Source organism: Camelus ferus, chromosome X (genome assembly GCF_009834535.1).
Source record: "Camelus ferus isolate YT-003-E chromosome X, BCGSAC_Cfer_1.0, whole genome shotgun sequence".
In the NCBI taxonomy this organism is placed as follows: Eukaryota; Metazoa; Chordata; class Mammalia; order Artiodactyla; family Camelidae; genus Camelus; species Camelus ferus.
The window spans coordinates 88,392,410-88,412,243 of record NC_045732.1 but is presented as its reverse complement, the minus strand read 5'-3'; the positions used below and the strand labels follow the sequence as shown (position 1 = coordinate 88,412,243).

Sequence of the window (19,834 nt, the reverse complement as noted above, 5' to 3'; positions counted from 1 at the left end):
TTACTGCCAGCATCTGCCTTCATTTAGAAGACTGAGCCATCTTCTTTGAGATCAAGGCTCTGTAATTTACAGTGAATTCCTTAAACACCATGCAACAAGCATCCCCCTTCACGGCAGAAAGCTTTCTCTGCCTCAGCAGATGGCCCTCTTTCCAAGCAGCCTTTGTTACAACAGCGTTCTAGGACAAAAAGGCAACGTGGACCACTTTCTGCTCCCTGCTTTCACCCTTACTGATCACCACCATTTCCTCCCAAGAGGCCACCTGAAAACCAGGATTGGGCTAGAGCAAGAAAAGGGGGTCTGGGGCGGAGGTATAGTTCAGTGACAGAGTGCATGACTAGCATGCATGAGGTCCTGGGTTCAATCCCCAGCACCTCCATTAAAAAAAAATTAACAGGTAAGTAAGTAAACCTAATTACCCTCCCCCACAGAAAAAAAGAAAAAAGAAAAGGAGGTCTGGAAAAGAGCCTCCTGGATCCCAAATCCTTTCAGTTATGTACTACCGTAGCTTTGGATGTTTTACTGGTTAATTCTTTAAATGGGTTTATACTGTACATTTTGTTCTTAATCATTAACAGGCTGTAATCCGTTAAATATACTGTAGTTGACAGTACCCCCCAAAAATTGTTCACCTACCTAGGGAGGGCCTGGGAATCAGAAAAGTCTACTTTTTTTCAAACCACCTGGAATATGAGTGTCTAATTCTGGGTTGTGCAAATGAGACAAGCTATAAAACTGAACTGAAGGCTCAGAAGAGAGAAGCTGAAATGATGAAGAGTTGGGGGTAGAGTGCGATGAGGAGTGAGGGTAGCCGGGGACAGATGATTGAAAGGGATACAGATACAGCTCTAACTCTTTAAGACATCACAAAGGCCCATGGACCCTAGAAGTGACCATCTCAGGAAGCTGTTAATAATCAAAGGTTAAAAGACAATGGGAGTTGCTTCAGTTATTAACAAAGAAGCGCTCACTTATCCAGTAGGCAGTCCACAGTCAATGTGCTATCCCCTAAAGAAAGCCCGGCTAAAGCCAATCAGGACTACCCGGAGCTCTCCCTGAACACCAGGGTGGCCAGGACCCTCTGAAACACCACGCTGCCCTGGTCTCTGGGGCTGATCCAAAGGTACAGCTCCTCCGCATAAGGACACCTAGCTTTTGAATGATGTATCACTCCTGTTCATCATCACAGGAGATTCGTCTACCTAGCTGCATCTTCTCTTGATCCTAATTCTGGCCCCATAGAAGGGGCCCTAGTAAAATGCAAAGACCCAGCAATGGTCCTAAGGATACAGCTCTCTTCCAACTGGAGGTCTTGTTGGCAAAGTCCTCTTTCAAGGACTAGTTGAGGAAAAAGAGCATAATGCTCACTCACCATGTGTCAGAAAGCCCCCAAAGAAGCAGCTAACCTCTCTCCTCTCCCTGCCGTTAGATGCCCCTCCTCCTCTACCCCGCCCCGTAAGCACCTCTTTCACCAGCCACCTGTCAAAATAAAGCCAGCCTTTGGATCTTTCAAAAACTGACACTGGAAAGAAGCCTTTGGATGATTTCTTTCCAGGACCTGTTGAAAGATAAAAGATGAAGCAGACAATTTAAAAGGCGAGACTGTACCCTCCAGATCACAAAGCTGAAAGCAGACAAACCGTGGAAGCCAATGACACAGGAAACGCCCTTTAACCAGAGACGGACATCAGGCATAGCCAAGTTATTTTCCATAAAGAATTAGAAGCTGAATTAAGCCATTTCACAACTAATAGTCATAAAATCTTTGCATTGTAAAAAAAACTGGGAGAGGAGGGAGAATGAGGGTTCTTACAAGCCACTCCTCTGAGAAACAATGACACTACTTTTGAGTAAGTTCTGTTTAAATGACAAATGTTTTAGGAAGGGTTTTGTTTGGGTTTTTCTCCCCCTTTGTTTTGTTTTTTTAAAGTGAGACACACAGACATGTGGGGAAGGAACCCCGCCTCCAATCAAAGAGCAGAAGAACCACAGAAAAAGGCACTGCCTTTCAACTAACTTCTTCGCTTTTGGGTTTAATCCCCTGCCCACCAGCCAACAGTTTGGGTGTTTCTGGGAATATTGCTGAACTCGGTTTTTAGGAACCAAAGTACATGCAGGTTCCTGGCAGGAGCTGAGAGAGGGTGCATCTGGGAAATGCTGGGAAAAAAAAAATACTGAATTCTTCCTGCTGACCAACTAACTCCCTGGGCTAAAAGTCAGATTTCCTCTCCTTTCCTTTCCCTGCGTACCTGGAACACAGAAGTCTGGTGTATGCCGCCGCCAGGCACAAGGGGATTGTTCCCCTTTTTTTAAACCTTCAAAAGTTTTGTTTAAAACCCAGAAACTTACATAAAATTTAACTTAAGGAAGATATTCAACAGAAATCCAACATATAGGGATGAAAATGATCACTGTTGTCCTCAGTACAAAACCAAATACATAAATCGTTTATGCTTTAATTAAAAATTATTTAAAAGGCAAGAAAAATAAAATAAAATGAAGTACACACAAGCACGCACATTTACAAACCACCAGAAATAACTAAACGTCCATATGGGGTATATAAAATAGATTATAGTATATCAACTTCAGGGAATATTACACAGCCATTTGAAAATCTGAACTGTATAGAACCAGAGAAGCATATACCAATATCTGCCATTTTTAATATAACATGATATGAAAAAGATATAGAACTTACTCTTAGGGGGAGGGTATAGCTCAAAGAGGGGCGGTCTAGCTCAAGTGGCAGAGTGCATGCTTAGCATGTACGAGGTCCTGGGTTCAATCCCCAGTATCTCCTCTAAAAATAAATAAACTAATTACCTCTCCCCCACAGCCAAAATAAAGTAATACAATAATAAATAAACTTAAAAATATTTTTTAAAGTTACTCTTTATTGTTATTGTTATATCATCTTTTCAACTGGAAAAAATTTAACCTACCATAAACAGTAATCTCTGGAAGCCAAACGTCACTGACAATTCTGAGTGCCAGGTACAAAGTCCTGAGGGCCGAGTTAGGACAGGAAGGAAGGAAAATGGCTAAAGAATCAAAGATGCTGTCCCACTCCCCAAAACGGTTTCAATTCCTAGATTGAAAGCGGTTTCAGACCACAGGCCCTCACTTCTCCCTGTGTTAGCTCTCTCTGCGTTTCTGAACACTGTAGGTGGCTGGACTTGTGCTGTTATCATGGTGGTGTTAGCTACTTCCCAGGAGAGCTCTGACTCAGAGACCCAGAGATATGAATTCATACACAGAAAGGAAGCAGTTACCGATAAAGATAGGAAGGGTTGAATTCTTTAGGCTGAAGATAACACCAGGGACCTGAACGCCGGGCTGAATTTCTTGAATGTTGTTTCTTGGGCTTTTATGGGAGATCAGTACCAGAAATGAAATCATGTTGACGGCACTGCTTATTACACTGTTTATAATGTCTTTTCTGTAAGAATCTCTATAATAAATCCTAGATTTAGTAACAACAAGAAAACGTCTCGCCTGAAGAACTGTCAGGTTCCTTTTCATCAGATAAACGCTCCCTAGAAAGCCTACCGGTCAAGTGTCCATGGCCCATTCACCGTCACAGCCTCGCTTTTGGAATTCCTTATTCCATTTCTCCTTTCACCATGTGTCTTTTTATTTCCTGTTTATATCAAATGGGTTAATCTAAAGGTGAAAGTATAGGTCAGTGGTAGAGTGCATGCTTAGCATGCACAAGGTCCTGGGTTCAATCCCCAATACTTCCATTAAAAATAAATAAATAAACCTAATTACCTCCCTGCCCCAAAAATAAAATGAAATAAAATAAAATGGGTTAATCTACATAACGCTTTCCAAAAAGACCCATCATGAGCTCTCCGTAAATGCTACTATTGTAATTAAAATAATTATCACTATGTTTTTAGGAATCTTATTGAATATGGCTTAAATAATCTGAAAGAGGTAGGGTTTATATTACAATTAAATTTTTAAAACCTTGGAAGAAAATGACATGACTTCTCAAAGTTTCAGGCCCTGCCAGATTTTTAAAAATTAAAGACATATGGTTGAAGAATCGGTCACTAGCTCCTTTTAAAACTGCACCCTTGATGTTGAAAGGACCAACAGATTTCCATTAGTAAAGCAATTAGAGGGCTGATGAAATCATGTTAGCTTCTTGGGTGGTTTTTTTTTTAAGTGGAAAAAAATTTATCAATATTGACTGATTAAACAAAATAAATACTAGGAGAGGAAGGGAGGAGAAAGGAGATGAGAAAGGCCTAGTCAAGGTTATAATAAATTGTTTAAAAAGGAACAAGAGCACAAAGTCAACTGCTTCGGTGGACAGAATTCAATACAACTAAGAAACATAACGGCAGTTATGTGGTATCTGCAGAAATCAACATTTTACATTTACATGGAGTAAAAATGCCCTGCTAGTCTTTCTTTTTTAAATTAATGATCAAAATTTGCCTTCATTTCAAGGATGGCTATCACAAGTGAAATACTTTAAGGCCATGTTAATGGTCCCTTGCAAGCTGTCTGCAGTTGAGGCTAAGGTTTCTTCCACAAGAGTGTCCACTACTGAATGAATACACACTATTATGAAAATACTAGGTTTGATCACACATCAAGTAACTTGAAAATGGTGAAAAATTCCTTTACAACCCATTTTTGTTAAGAAAAATACTTAATACTAGAGGCAATTTATATTTGGCAAAATACACTAGTTAAAGTTCACAGTTTTTAAATGTCACCCCAGGAAGCCACAAAGCACTGGCATAACACTCAAGCATATAGCACAGATTCAAAGACATTTCTGAAATTAATAACTGCGCCAAATGCAATCATTTCCCTTTATTCTTAGTGATCAGCCTGCATTCCTCTCACATGAAAAACACGTCTCAATTTTTTTGGTTGTTTTTCCTTTTCTGCAAAATATGAGGCTACAACAGCTGCTGGGACTTCAAGAAGGAAAACAAATAGCCTGCCCTAACAGCAGAGCTGCCATTAGTCTCTCATGTTGATATGGTCAATTATAGAAATGCCTTCTATAAATTTGACTAATTGGATGGAATATGGGTTGAATTACACAATATTTTAAAGAAACGCGGACTTAACACTTTTAAACACAAAGTGACACCCCTCCCCTGCTGGAAGTTTTAAAACAACTTAGAGACCCTTACTTCAATAAACAGAGATATATTTGTACTTAACACAATGGTTCCAATTAAAATGGCTGTTTCTGAGGTGTATGGAAACACTCACTTCCCCTATGCAGGTGTTAAACATCTCCTGATAGCATATTTACACCATTCACTTGCTTAGCAAACCCGTTTATTACAGACCCAGCAGAGATAAACAAGCTTAGCCTCAGCCTCCATTATCCCAGAATCTCAGTGTCTTTTACTTCATTCTTGAGCTCAAAAGCAACCAAGAAAATCCCAGGGCTCCCAAAGACACGCTAAGAGGTTATTAGTGAAAATGGTACATGCTGTGTCTGTTTTAAAAATAAAAGCAAAGACAATTAATCATTTTTCCCTAAACTTAAAGCTATGTTTAGATAGCTAAGGATTGGTCTGCCCTGGCATGAACTCACACATCTTTGTCCACACCATGAGTACGTCATCGCGTATGGACCATTTGCTTGATTGGACGAGAAACAAATTACTTATTTCTATGTTTAATCAGGCAACTTATCCTTATATAATGATAGCGCAAGCCTATATTATTTAAAATACGGTATATGCCAAAATCTTCATATTTAAATTCACATATAAAATAAAGCACACTGTAATCTGCATATCTAAGCAAGACTTGGCCCTTGCATACAAATACATGCATCCATTTACTACAGATGCAGTCAGTTCACCGTATTAAAAGAGGGGCTAGGGGCTTCAGCCTTTATCACCACAATATAGTCTGCCCTTGGTGTAACAGGAGAGGTCTGGGTTAGAAGATGGTGAAAGCCACTGGTTAGTAACCAGGAGACACTGGGAATACTGGGGTCTCATGACTACTCATGTACCTTCAGGTAAAACTGCCAAGCATGCAAGGTGGCACCCATACTTAACTCAGCCTCAGGGTTCCTCATTAGAGCTTGGAATGTCTGAACATATGAACAAAAATAAGGCCCTATTTTTATCCACAGTATTCATCTAAAATTCTGAAAACCATCAGTCCTATTTCCATTTTAAAAAATCAAATAAAATTCTAAAAAACCCTCTTTCTCGAAATGGGGACAACCTGGTCCTCCAGGGCTCAGTGTAACGGCAGGGAATGCTCCTTCCCATCCTGTTAGGATGATAACTGCCAGAACACTTATCACTTGGGCTGCATCTGCTTCCAATCCTATCTCCCTGGCCAGCCTTTGCCCTCGCCTCTCACAGCCAGGGTCTCCTCCTCTTGTCCCAGAGGCCTGCACACTTGGTTGCCCTTAGTAAAGGCTGAGAGAGGAAGGAATCCTGCTAGCAACTGGCAGGGGCAGGAGCATCTGGTCCATTTCTGCGGAACCAGAATGCCACTGTAACAGTCAACTACAGAGGGCTTTGTTTTGAGCCGCTCACTATTCAGAAAAACCAGTATTCCTGTGGTCTCTATGAGACTAAAAGTGAACACTGACCTTTCACAGAAACCCAGAGGCTTTGGTACAACAGTCCTGGGTGGTTCCTCTGCAGAACACTCCGAAAACAAAAAATTGCAGTGCAGAGTGACACAAGAGTTCACTGTACATCTTCTGGTGCCCATGTAATAAGCCCAACCCCTAAAATGATGACCAAGGTACATAACCAGACAAGATGCTCCATGGAAGCCTTGCTAACTTACGCCCATCTCCCCTGCACTGCTCCACCAGTCCTCCCAAATTCGTCCCAGGACCCACTGACAGGAACAGACCCTGTGATCCAAGTACCTGCACTGGGGTGGGGAGGGTGAGATGGTGTAAAAAGCACATCTCCTGGGAAATGAGACGAGCCCCATGGCCAAAATGAGGAGTCTAAATGTTCTAGAACACTAGGCTTCACTTGAATCGTCATTCACCCAAGACCGAGGGCTTCTCCTTGGGGTTGTCACAATTCTAACTAAATACTGACTTGTAGAATTACTGAGTCAGTCTCTGCCTCACCTTTTAGACTGGGAGCTCCCTGCACGCAAGGCTGGGCCTATGTCCTCTTTGGTCGCTACCTTATCCCCAGGGCCAAGCACCATGCCTGTCAATTCAGAGGCACTCAGTAAACAGCTGCTGAGTGAGTCTTCAGCCTAGGCACCCCTTTCTGCAGATGGAAGTTCCAATGGGTAGCCTTACACTCACAGGTAGGATGCTCTTAGTTAGGAAACCGCTTTCAGAGGGTAAAGAGCACCCTACTTACAAGGACTCGGTCGTGCATTCATTCAACAAACATCTGTGAGCTCCAGGCAGTTGTGCTAGACGCCGGGTATAGGGCAGGGAATAAAAGAGGCAAAGTCCCTGTCCTCAGGTCAGACTGTGAGAATGGAGCGAATGGGCGGGGGGTCTATTTTACACAGCAGTCCCGAGAGGCTTCTCCATGAAGATGAAGGGCAAGCAAAGCCCAGACACCTGTAAGGGAGCCAGCCATGCTGCTGTCTGGGAGCGGTGTCCCAAGCACTGAGAATAAGCCCAAAGGCCCCAACGTGCCTGCTGTGCTTGAGGAAAGACAGAGTCCTTCCTGAGGGGCAGAGCAGGGGGAGAGCGATAAAAGAGAAGTCGTTGTGGGCTAGCATGGGAGGGGGCAACAGACAGATCCTGCAAGGCCTCAAGCTTTGGCTTTCGGTGTGGGTGGCAAGGGGACTCACTGGAGCATTCGGAGCAGAGAAGTGATACGATCTGAGGGAGGTTTAACAGAAGAGAGTCACACTGGCTCATGTGCTGGGAGCAGACTGGTGGGGGGGGTGGGGAGGGAGCAAGAGCTAGAGCAGAGACTAGTTAGAGGCAACTGCGATAATCCAGGTAAGAGGTGATGGGGGATGAGATCAAGACAGTAGTTATCGAGGTGGTTTAAGAGGACAGATTCTTGGATGCATCTTGAAAGCAGAGCCCAAAGATAGAGATTATGAAAGAGCATCTACACAGAAACATTTCCCACCCAGTCACCTAAATCTTCGGTCAGATCACAAGAAAACTGACACAATCTGTCATTTTGGAAGGTCCCGATTTCTTCATTTGCCCTCCAACCTGAAAGATACAAGGCCATCTGAAAGATACAAGACAGCCACATGGCTTAATGATCAATCCACCTCCCACCTCCCAGTAAAGCCTTCTTCCCAGAATGTATTCAGGCCCATTGGACCTGAAGGGGCAGGGAAAAATAGTTCCAAATTGGGGATAAATAAGGCAGAGTATTAACCAACCAGCCAGCTAGGGGCCTTTAGTTCAAATTCAGTTGAAATCAAACCCACTGCACCCTTTAGAAAAAAATTCTTCCCATAAACATGAAAAACCATTCCTTATCATGGCCTCCAACATCCTAGTCAGACAGTGATGTTTAAGGAGTATTTCTGAAGTACACCAGTGAAAAGCTGTCTTATTTTTGCTTTTTAAAATCTTAGCATGGGGAAATATTCTATAATTAAGGCAATTTTAACAATAGTAGATAATAATTTGACTATAAATTGTAAGGAATGTAATGACTGCTTATTCTGGCACCAAAGAAACAGGACTTTCTGTGAAGTGACTGCCAAGAAAAATGATACTCCCACTCAGACTGGACCATTGCAAGTAGTAACTGTTAACCACACGCTTCACACTGCAGTTTGCAAGGACACACTGCTTTGTTTTCATCTCTAACCAAACATCAGACTGAAAACTCAATGGAGACAAACCATGTGGTGGAACCGAAAAAAAAAAACTGAAGGGAAAAATTTTTTCTCTGGTTTAATGCTTGCTGGGATGCCAACGTCAAGGGTTTGGAGAACTAAAGAAACCTCTGCAGTCCAAAAGAAACCACTTCCCAGTCTGCTCCTGTAGACAGAAGCCCAACATCAAGAAAGAAGTCATGCTCAGAGGCTTGTGACAGCCAATGGACAAAGTAGCTGCCAGAAGAAAGGACGGGCATGAAAAGAATGGCTGGGATAAGGGGGGGGATCAGGTGACCTTCAGCTAGACTAGACAGAGACAGCAACCCTGCCTGGAGCCCAGCCTGAGCTTCCTGGAGAGGAGGGCCGTAAGCACCCGGTGGAGAGGTTAAAGCAAGGAACAGGAGCAAAGGCTCTTTCTTCTAGAAGCACATCTGCAGGTAGAGCTGAGTTCCTGTTAATGTCTGGAATAGACAATGGCAGAAGCAGTAACCATTTGTCTACCAGGATTAAAATAAACCACATGAAACACTTAGCTCCCACCTCCAAGCAAGCTAGGAAGGAACACTACAGTCTAGGATTAAAAAATAAAGAAAGGGGAAAAAAATCACTTTCTTTTTTCCTTTCTTAGGCATCTGAGACTGAAATGTATTAGAAATTTTAAAATAAATTAAATAGCTGAAAAGAAATTAATTGACTTAAAAAGGGAGGGATGAATAGAAATACTCATTCTTAGAACGAGTACAAAAGTCACAAATCATGCCAGAACTTATTTTGGAACCACAAACATGTCTCAGACACCTAGCGTGTGCCTCGCAGTGTGATAGAAACTCGAGCTGCACTGTCTGGATCAGGTGTGATCAGGTGAGAAGGGCTTTTTTTTTTTTAAAGCTTCAAATAGCCACATGTTCAGAGATGAGGACCATCAAATGTGTCCTCATTCTGAATACAGCACTCCTGTCCTTAACTTCTAGTGTTTCTTTAAATATGATTATACATTTACTGAGTTTGGTAAATGTTTAAAAGAGAAACCAATATTCAAATATTTAAACCTGTCACCTCTAACTAAAAACCAACACTTGCATTTTGTGACTTCAGGTCAGAATGACAGTTTCCCAAGCTGAGCACAGCAGGCAGTAACAACAGTAGGAACAAAATCTACCTGGGATGTTCTAGAGGACTTAGAAGGTGCAGATGAACAAAATTACCACCCAAAAGCTCTGACATGAATAAGCCACTGAAGGAATAATATACAGCCTTTAACCTATTTTTTTAAGAAAAGGACAAAGTGACACATAGAATTGACTCCTTATTGGCCCAGCACTGGTGGGAAAGTAGATGCTCTAAAAAGGTAATTTGCTTTTAAGAGCAATTTTTGTATTTCACATAACATCCACTCTTTCCAAAATATACTTTCTGAACTTTGAAATCAGAATATACCAAATGCAATTATTTAATACTGCTCTGAAATATACTAGGGCCCTTTAGGGTTACAGAGGTGCCAACCCATCCTAAAAGGTCTCAAACTGCCAAGGATCAGCAAGTTCTGGGTCTCCTGATCAGCTTCTGGCCCCCAGCCTGTTTCACGCTGTCATCCCTCACTTCTCCCAGGTGTCAAGTCTTGTCTGCCTCAAAAATCATCCCTTTTTCTGACCCCTCCACTCTCCTGCCAGTACTACCTGCTGCTTCTAATCAGCCCTGGATGGCAAAGGTAGATAACCTAAGCTTTTTATCACCTCACATTTAAATCCTACCTATCTCATTTTTTTATTTATAACATATTTATTCATAATTAACAAAATGTAAAAACAACCATGGCGTCCTTCAGTGGGTGAACTGCTACAATATATTCTTGTACATTCTGGGAATGGAATATTATTCAGCACTATAAAAGGAATCTATCAGGGCATGAAAATATATGGAAGCTTCTTAAATGCACATTACTATACGAAAAAAGCTGATCTGAAAAGGGGTATATAAGATTTAAACAATATATTTCCTAAAGGCATATGTTATCTACCTAATTTGAATCTAAGTGCCTCAAAAGCTTGATTCTGTTACTTGATTTAAAGTAACTCCTTGAATCCCCAGCACCTAGCATTCTGCTCTTGATAGAAGAGCTATTCAATCAATGATTGCGGATGATAACATTTCTGAAGGCCTTTTCTCCAAGCAGAATGCATTTATGACAGCTGCTTCTATCATTTAGTTTATCTGCTTACTTCCACATTCCCAGCTGTGTTCTGGATGGTTGTGCCGGCCAGAAGCCTAGGGATTTACTGTACTTCTATTTCTTGATAAGATACTTGAAGAGAATAAACACATGGCAAAGAGGACATTAAAGTAAGGGATAAAGAGATTTTTTTTATTTTACCAATAAAGAGAAAGAGAAGAGATATCACCTAGCACACTGACACTTAATCAATAAACAACAGCAAGACTGGATTCCTTTCTAATTCTCTCCAAAGTACACTCAAGGTCCTAGTCTTATTTCTCTACCCTCAGCAAATCATTGCTGGTGATGGCATATACTTGCATCTTGATTAAAAAATATTTTTTTCCAAGTTTAACAGACCTTCCTCTTCATCCCACGTTGGCCAAAATTAAAACATGAATGCATCGAGTCTAAATTAAAGCTCTTCTGAGATTACACTTTGTGGATTTCACTGGGAAATTTAGAATCACAGAATCTCAAGAGATGGAAGGGACCTCAGAGATCATCTAGGGCAATGGTTCTCAACCATGGCTGCTCATTAGCACCACTTTTTAGGACCTTTTAAAAAAATTACCATGACCTAGCCCCACTGCCAGAAAGTATGATTTAATTGGTCTGGGGTGGTGCCTGGGCATTAGTAGATTTTAAAAGCTCTCCAGGTGGTTGTAACATGTAGCTAGAGGTGAGAATCCCTGATGTAATCCAGTCTTCTAGCCACCCCCCTCCCCCATTTTTTCCAACACAGGAGAAAGAACCTCACTCACCAAAGGTAGCAGACAACTCTCACCTGTCACAGAGCTAGGCTAGAAGGGCTCCTTCCAAGAAACCATGGCCTCTCCGTGTAAACTACTCCATTGAGGACAGGGGGGTTTCTTCCCTCTCCCCCATCCCTCTCTCCCACTATTATTTTCTCTTTTCAAATAAACCAACATCCCCACCCATCTCAAAGTAAATGCATTTTCGGAACAGACTTTGCCTTGGAATCCCATTGCCTAATTCCTGAAAGTCTAAACGAGGTTATGTCTGTTTCCCTGTATCCACTTGCTTCTTTTCCCTCCACTCTGGGAGGTTCATCAGCCATGGTTTCCCCTTCAAGAAGCCCTATTGCTTTTCTTCAGAGAGGTTGGACTCAGCCCACCCTTTTCACCGTTATCATCTCATGGGCCCTCCTCTTTCCAATCTCTGGCAAGGTTCACCTCCAATTCTCTCTCAGCTCACTTAATTTCCAGTTAGTACCTGCCCTGCCATACCTCGAGGACTTCCCTCATCTCCTGCCTTAGACTCTTTCCGTTTTGTGAAAGATGCCTTTTTCCCTGAAGCAGCCTCTTTTACTCTGCCAGTTCGTCATGCCGGGTTCTTTTTTTCTTCCCCCAAGCAGCTGGTCTTTTTGATGTCTGGCACACATTTATCTGGGCTTCCAATAAGATGTTTTTACATAGTTTCCAGGCTTCCTGGAGGTTACTGACTTTTTTAACTCTTCCATTCAATTTTTTTCCCCTAATTTCTAACATTTGTTAGAGTTTCTTTTTCAAAAGTTGAATACCTGGCTGATGGATCTCTTTGATTTCTCGCTCCCACCAGATTGCTGATTTAAATGCATCAGAACTTAAATATAATATTTCAAATTACCTCCAGGATGGAATCGCTTCATGAATTTTCTGCACTTTCATGTTCTCTATAGTAAGCAACAGATGTTTAACCAAGCGGAATTGAAAATGCCAGTTTTTACCTGTTCACATTTTAGCGTGTCTGCTTATATAAAATATTCTGATATCCTTAAGCCTGTGTTCTTTAGCTTGGTAAAAAAAAACTTGAGATTTTATTTTTAAAAAGGTAACTGGTGTGCACTGAAGAGCTCTACGTGCTGAATCCAATGTGTTAAATTACTCTTCTACATTTGCGCTAAAATGCCTAATCACAAAAGCCTCAATTGTTTGTTTCTTTAAGAAGTATACCTCAAGGCAGGAAGAAAAACAGAATTCAGAATCCTTCTGAAGAATCCCAATAGCACTCGGTTATTAATGAAGTGGTGAAGGCAAGTACTCCCCCCAAAGAATAAAAACATTCTCCAAGTTATACCAACATTTCTAGGAGATTTACTTGAAATTTATTTCACTTCAGAATGTTTAGACCCAAAGGCTGCCCAGGAGACCAAGAGACCATGAGATGACAATCTATCATCAAGGCAGCATAATCTCATTATAGCATCGGTGTCCTGTCAGAGAATGCGGTAAAATTGTCTAGGGCATCCTCCTCACTTCCTTAACAAATACTGCACCACGCTATCGCACTTGGTACTATGACTACAGGGCACACAAAATACCAGGAGCTGCCATCTGTCCTCAGATTGCTTACAGTTGAGGCAAGAAGACATACACACACACGTGCCTGCACACACCACTATGAAATAAGTCAGCTGTGTGCAAAGACCACGGATCTGACTCAAGCAAGGAATTCAGGAGAAGAGGGCGTATAACCCTGGGAAGTTCAGAAGTGACTCAATGAAACTATCACTTGATACTTGGAACCATGGAAGTTCAAAGCAGAGGGATGAAGATTCCATGCAAAGCACCACTGTAAGGAAAGGAGGCCGATGGAATGAGGCGGGGGGGGGGGGGGGGAAATAGACCAAAGGCAAGTAAAACTACTGAAAACAGCCTCCTGACCAACAGCTCTCCTTTGCCTCACCAACCCTTAATTTGCAGTGCCACTAGTTATCTTCCAAACAGCTTGACTAATGACCTTCCCCTCCTCAGAAACTATTATCGGCTCCCTATGGCCCAAGAAATACAATTTATATTTCTTCTACTGCTAACATGAGACTGTCTGGGTACAACCCTCTGCTGGCAAAGGACATGATTGGATCTTTCTACCACAGCATCAGAATGGTGCTGTGATGATGGTCTTTTTCTAGTTAGATGCCAGTCTTCTCATAGCTTATACTCCTAAACCAGGCCTCTAAGGGAGTTGGGAAGATACCTTTTTATTCTCTGTACAACATAGCACAGACTATGCTCTGGGTCAGAGAAGACCTGCGTTCAAATTTCACCTCTAACAGCCACTAGCAGTGAGACTATGAATATACTTCTAAATCCCTTTAACTGTTTCCTTGCCAATAAAATGGGGATGATCATGATGAAAATAGTAATTATTCTGACTTCACATGGTTGTTGGGGACTTTAAATGAGATGATCCATTTAGGACCAGGCCCAGGGCAGGCACTTAACAGCTACACGCTCTTCTCATGAGGCCAAAATGCACTTTTGCTGAACATATATGGGAACCAGCTCAGTGCTAAAACAGTTAATGTTATTGGGGAGCCAGAGACTCGCTTCCAACTGATTTAGATTAACACTGATGTTGTTTCCCTTGTTGAGACAACAAAAAAACTTCCTTTTTCATTCTTCTAGTCTCCAGCTAATCCGGAAATTGCATGCAACCCAATGTGAGTCAAATAAAAAAGGAAAATAGTAATTATGCTGAATCAAACATTTTCTATTTGTATGTTCTAACTAGAGATTGAGCTGCATAAGCCAGAACTTTTACTAAGCTCTTTGTTGAGCATAGTTCCTATACCACATGGGACGATTTCTATACCGACAGGCCCTGTGGCTCAGTGAGAGCCTCTTCTCAAGTTAAACACGGGGAGCCAAACTGATGATTTCAACAGAAAAGAAAAATTACCAGTTCTCTGCAAAATCCACCCCATCTACTGAAAGTAGGTTAAGAGGGAATACAGTTCTTGAAGCCATACGTTGTGTCGTACACGCAATCATTAACTCAGTATCAGAAAGGATTCCTACCTCTCCAAAACACAGGTTTTCCCGTGTAGCCCTAACAGAGTTTCCGTGATTCCCAGAATCCTTTGAGGTATGCATGTGCCTGCGTGCATGCTCACACGTGCACTGCTCAGGAACAAAAATGGGAACAGGAGAATAAAAACTCCAAAATCGCAACTATGATGCCAAGTTCTCCTTGGTATCATTCCATGTCACTGTGGAAGGGTCCTCTGACAAGCTTAAGAAGCTTTCTTACCAATTGCCTCACCCTGCAAGACAATTTCAAACAAAGATTAGAGTAGCAATAAAAGGCCAATTGTTGTATATCCTTTATCCTGGCCTTATGGAGGGAGGCACAATGAGAACGGTAAGATTTTACAATTTCTTATTATCATTAATATTATTTATTTTTACTACTGAACTACCATTAGGGAGTGAATACCCTAGTCCCAAATCCCTTCTCCCTGGGAACTCTCCAGGCACCTCCCTCTCCTCATCTGTACCACTCACATAGTACTTATCACACACCATGTTGAATTCCAATCATGTGTGTGCACAGATTATCTCCCTACTACCTGGAAAGGTCCCGGTGGCAGAGGCTCTTCTGTCCTTCTTGCTGCCTCCAAGATGCTGGGCACAGAATACTGTACCTAGTAGGTGCTCCAAAAATTATGCCCATTGAAAGCTGAACAAAACCCTATCCTTTGTGTTAAAGATCCCTTTTGATCATGGCCTCTGGGCTACCCATTATTTGGTAAGTACAGAGGTCAAGCGGACAGGCAATGTAGGACCTCGGTTGGAGGCCCTGTCAGCATGATGTACTCCCTGACACCCTTGAGAGCACATCAAATTATCTTAATTATGATCTAAACAGACTGAGAGCCCTTAAGAGCGTGAAGTATTCTTAACGCCTGTTCAAACCTCTAGAAGGCAAGTGCAAGGCCGTCGGAAGTCAAACCTTAAACTTGGGCTAAGCCTGGGGCGAGGCACCCAGACCCTGTGACCCTTTGCCTGGAACACAGTCCTGGAGTTTCTGCACTTAAGAAAACATCCTCCCCTTCCCCCGCCACCCAGGAAAGTACCTGGCAATTAACTCATTCAAGTCACCACATTGACTATGCTCTCCAAAATGACCAAAGTTATCTGACTGTAGCCCAGGGAAGACAAGGATAATGTATGCATCTGGAGAGGCCAGGGCGATGGTAAAGATTACCCCTGTTTCTATACTGGCCGTCTAAAGGTATTTACTTGGGTCTGTCTGTGTTGTGACAGTGTCCTAGACTCAAATGAATGCCTCTAACACTCCACATTTTTGAGCCATTCAGTCATGCATTTTTGTTATTGTTGAAAGTGGTGCGAAATTGCACTGCATGAGCTAAAGTCCTTGGTGGTCTTCCAAGGATTCCAGCTAAAAAGGCACTTCCTTTGTTCCTCAGGAGAATGCAGTCCAGTAGGTCATTCAAAAGGGGAAATAAAAGCAGCAGCCCTGGGAGGGAGATGAAGGACAAGACAAAAAGAATAAAATGTTTTGGGTGTGAGCACATTAGCTTCCATTTCCTGCTGCTGGTCACTAATAATTCTCCTATCTTTGGGAGGAAGATGACCAGAGAGACATTGATGCAAAATATTCCTCAGGTGTTTTCTGGGGACCATGACAATCAAAGGGGACACCTAGCACTGTCCTTGAGCACCCTTCAAACTTCCTTTTTCCTGAGATGCTGGCTGGGGACGATGTCCTGCCATCGGAAGACAGGAGACTGCACAGAGCCAGGCTGGAAAGTGAGGAGGGCAATATCACAACCCACTCCATGAATGCCTCCAGTCCACCTCAAAAGCACATATTGTTTGCAGAAGTAGAAGATGAAAACTTGTCACACCCCCATTAAGTGCAGCGCTGCATCTATCCCTTCAAAATGTGGGAATGACAACTGTAACCTTCACGCCAATCATCTCTGCTGGCCCTGGCCCAAACCGTGCAGGGCACAAAGACCCCAAGTCTGACCTGTGGAGCCCCCAAGCTTCAGTGGCTGCTGGTTCACTTCACTTTTTCTGGCGGGCCCGGAGGGAGAGAGGAAAGAAAGAGGGCTTTTTAAAGGCTCTATAACCAATAAAATCGTGCCGCTCTTAAGACCTACTGGAGCTCCCCAAAAATCAGACAGCCCAAGGGCAAACAGTTTCTGATCAGGAACGTGCAAGTTAGCCGATAATTGCCAAGGTGCCGTGGGCTCCGAGGCTGCTCCAATGATTTCTTAGGTTCTATTTCTAGAAAGATGCCGGTCACACTCGGAAAGTGCTCGGGAACTTCCCTCAATTACCTTTGTAATTTATGTGTAATTGATGACTGCACTTAATCTCCAAGGTTATTAATAGCCCTTCCAAAAAATGACCCCCAAGTCTTCCTAAGCCTTTGGAAGTGCCTGGTTGAAATTACACTATTTCCTTTGCTGGCTGCCGGCCCCCTGCCCGCCCCACCCGGGTGACCAACACCACGAGGCAAAGGCGCGCTCTGCTCACTTCCATGAAAGGTTCGGAATGGAGGCTTGGCCCCCGGGGTTCGAATCGCTCATTTCTCTGTTAGGTTATGCTGGCCACCAGCCAGTTAGATTCGTGGTTCTTTCTGAACCCTCGGGGCGAACAGGCTACCTGCGCCGCCGCTGGCCCCAGCGCGGCCCGCGGGGCTGCGCGCAACAGTTGGCCTTGGCGAATGAGTGAGTGCAACCCAGAGGGGACCCGCCCCGCCACCACCGCCCGCCGGGCGAAGAGGGGCGAAGGGCACCCGCCGCAAAGCTGCCTCCTCAGCGCTCCAAGAAGGGCTTTCACAAACACCCCACGCACCCCCAGCGCCGAAATCCGGTAAACTTTTTCACAGGCTAAGTCGTCTCCATTTGCATAACCATCTCCAAACTGAGATTCGGGTTTCCTGTAATCAGTCCTTTCAAAGGTTTGTAATTTAAAGTGCAATTAACCCTTACAGTGAGGTGAGAAGAAAAAGGGGGGGAAATACCCTCCTCGTCCAACACCTTCCGGGAAGCAGGAGAGTTCCCAAAAGTCACGATCTGGAGGAGTGGAGAGTCGTTTGCTTTTTAAAGGCGACTTCTAAAGCCGCTGGACCCACTCAAACTCCTAATCCATGTCAGCGGTGGGAGAGTGACGGGGAATGGGTTTTTAAAGATCAATGAAACATTAATTCAAGGTCTGCGTTTTGCGCTGCCCGGAATCTGGCAAGCTCTAGAAGGCACCCCTACTGGCGACCCCCACACCCCCCACCCGGCCGCTCGCCACCCACACAACAAAGCGGGGAGCCCAGTAAGGAGTATAACCCGGAAAAGGCGAGGGAGCCGGTGACACGCACTTTGCGGGCCAGAGTCCTTCCTGGGACTGGAGAGACCGCGGGAGGGGGTGGGGGATGGAAGCGGAGCGCGGGAGTGGCACTTGGCAACTCGCGGGCGCCCCTCCGCCAGCGGCGCACTGGCGGCAGCCGCGGCCGTGGTAAACGCTCTGCGCCTGGGCTCCCTCTGGCGCGCCTGCCCATTTCTCCCTCTCGGCTACCTGCGTCCCGCGCGGGAGACGCGAGGGGTTCCGAGGTCCCTTCTCCGGAGTGCCGGTCCCGGCGCTCGCCTCCCAGGGGCTCCCACCTACCGTTGATCTCGTGCGTGGGGGCATCATTCTTGTCGAAGCCTTTGGACACGTAGAGACGTCGCACTTCCGAGCAACTTTTCGACTTGAGCTCTGCAGCCAGCAGTGCGGCGCTGAGCGCGGCCAAGGCGCAGAGAAGCGCGGGCAAGCCGAGCCGTGCCATGGTGCGGGCCAGGGCGGACGCGCTCCCACCTTTGGGACCGGACGGAAAGTGGCGGGCGGGCGCGGTGTCGGGGGCTCGCGAGCGGAGTCAGAGGGCGAGGGAGTTGGAGGAGTTGGAGGAGAGCAGCAGCAGGAGACACGGGGCGAAAAGTGGAGCTGGGCCTCGCGCGTCAGGCAACGGTTCCCGGTGCCAGGCGCCCGGCCGGGGGAGAAGGAGGAGGAGGGCGTGGAGGCGGTGCGCGGCCCAGGGGAGCGGAGGCGCGGGCCGGTGACCTCGGAGCTCCGCGGGGGCAGCGATCGGGGCGAACTGGCCGGCGGCGGGACAGGGGCGAGGGGAAGGTGGCAGGCAACGCAGGGGCCGAGGAGGGCGTGGGCGGCGGCGGCGGCGGGCGCTCGCGGCGCGCGGCTCGGGCTGCCCGGCGCTGGTCCGCTCCGCTGGCTCGACTCGGCTCGGCTCGCTCTGCCCTCGGCCCGCTCTGCCCTCGGCCGCACGGCTATGCCCTCTTCAGCTCCGCCGCTGATTGACTGGCCGGCGTGCGCGGCGACGCTCGACAAACTTGGCCCAGCGGGCGGCACTCTGGGGGAGGGGGCGGGCGGCGGGGGGGCTGGAGACGGGCGGGAGCACGCAGGGCCGGGACGGGAGAAAACCTGGAAGCGGGGTTGGATCCGGAGCGGCCAAATCCACTTCCTAGGGGGCCGCACCGGGCGCGCGGCGCTCCCTCGCGCAACACGCCCCGCCGGGCTCCTCCCTCCTTCCCTCCTTCCCTCCTTCCCTCCTTCCCTCCTTCCCTCCTCCCGGGCGGCGGTGAGCCTGCCCGCCGCCCCCAACCCGGAGAGGAAAGGCTAACTTCTCCGGGGTGAGAGGCCCGAGTCCCGGGGGACCGAGCGGCTGGGGACTTGTTCCGAAGCCCATGTCCGAGTCACAGGCCTTCTGCTCGCGGCCACCTGACCCGCTGCCCGCGGGCCAAAGCCGGACTGAGCCCTCCTGCCTCGATACCTCCGCTTCCCCGCCCCCCCCCTCCCCGCCGCTGCCGCCCCGCAGCCTGGAGGACCCTCCTAACCGCCCAGCTCCGGGGCTCGGAGGAGGGAAACACTGGCATTACTCTCATTGTTTCGCTGCGGGCACCAGAGGGACTTGGGACTCCAAGCTGGCCCTAGAGCGTCACCTGGCCTTCTCAGACCTGCTTTCCATCATACGGTGTTTGTGGCACATCGCCCTGTTTGGAACCCTGGCAGGCGTTCTCCCCTTCCC

General features: G+C 45.7%; 1 protein-coding gene across 1 annotated transcript in view; it reads right to left on the bottom strand.

Annotated features, from left to right (window-relative positions):
* GPC4 (glypican 4) overlaps window positions 1–19,152 on the bottom strand; it is a 100,802-nt gene extending 81,650 nt beyond the window's left edge. Inside the window, exon 1 of the mRNA XM_032474484.1 lies at window positions 18,424–19,152. Within this exon, the coding sequence (XP_032330375.1) occupies window positions 18,424–18,583 (160 nt within the window). The 5' untranslated portion in view covers window positions 18,584–19,152. The remainder of the gene's footprint in view (window positions 1–18,423) is intronic.
* Between the last annotated feature and the right edge of the window lie 682 nt (window positions 19,153–19,834).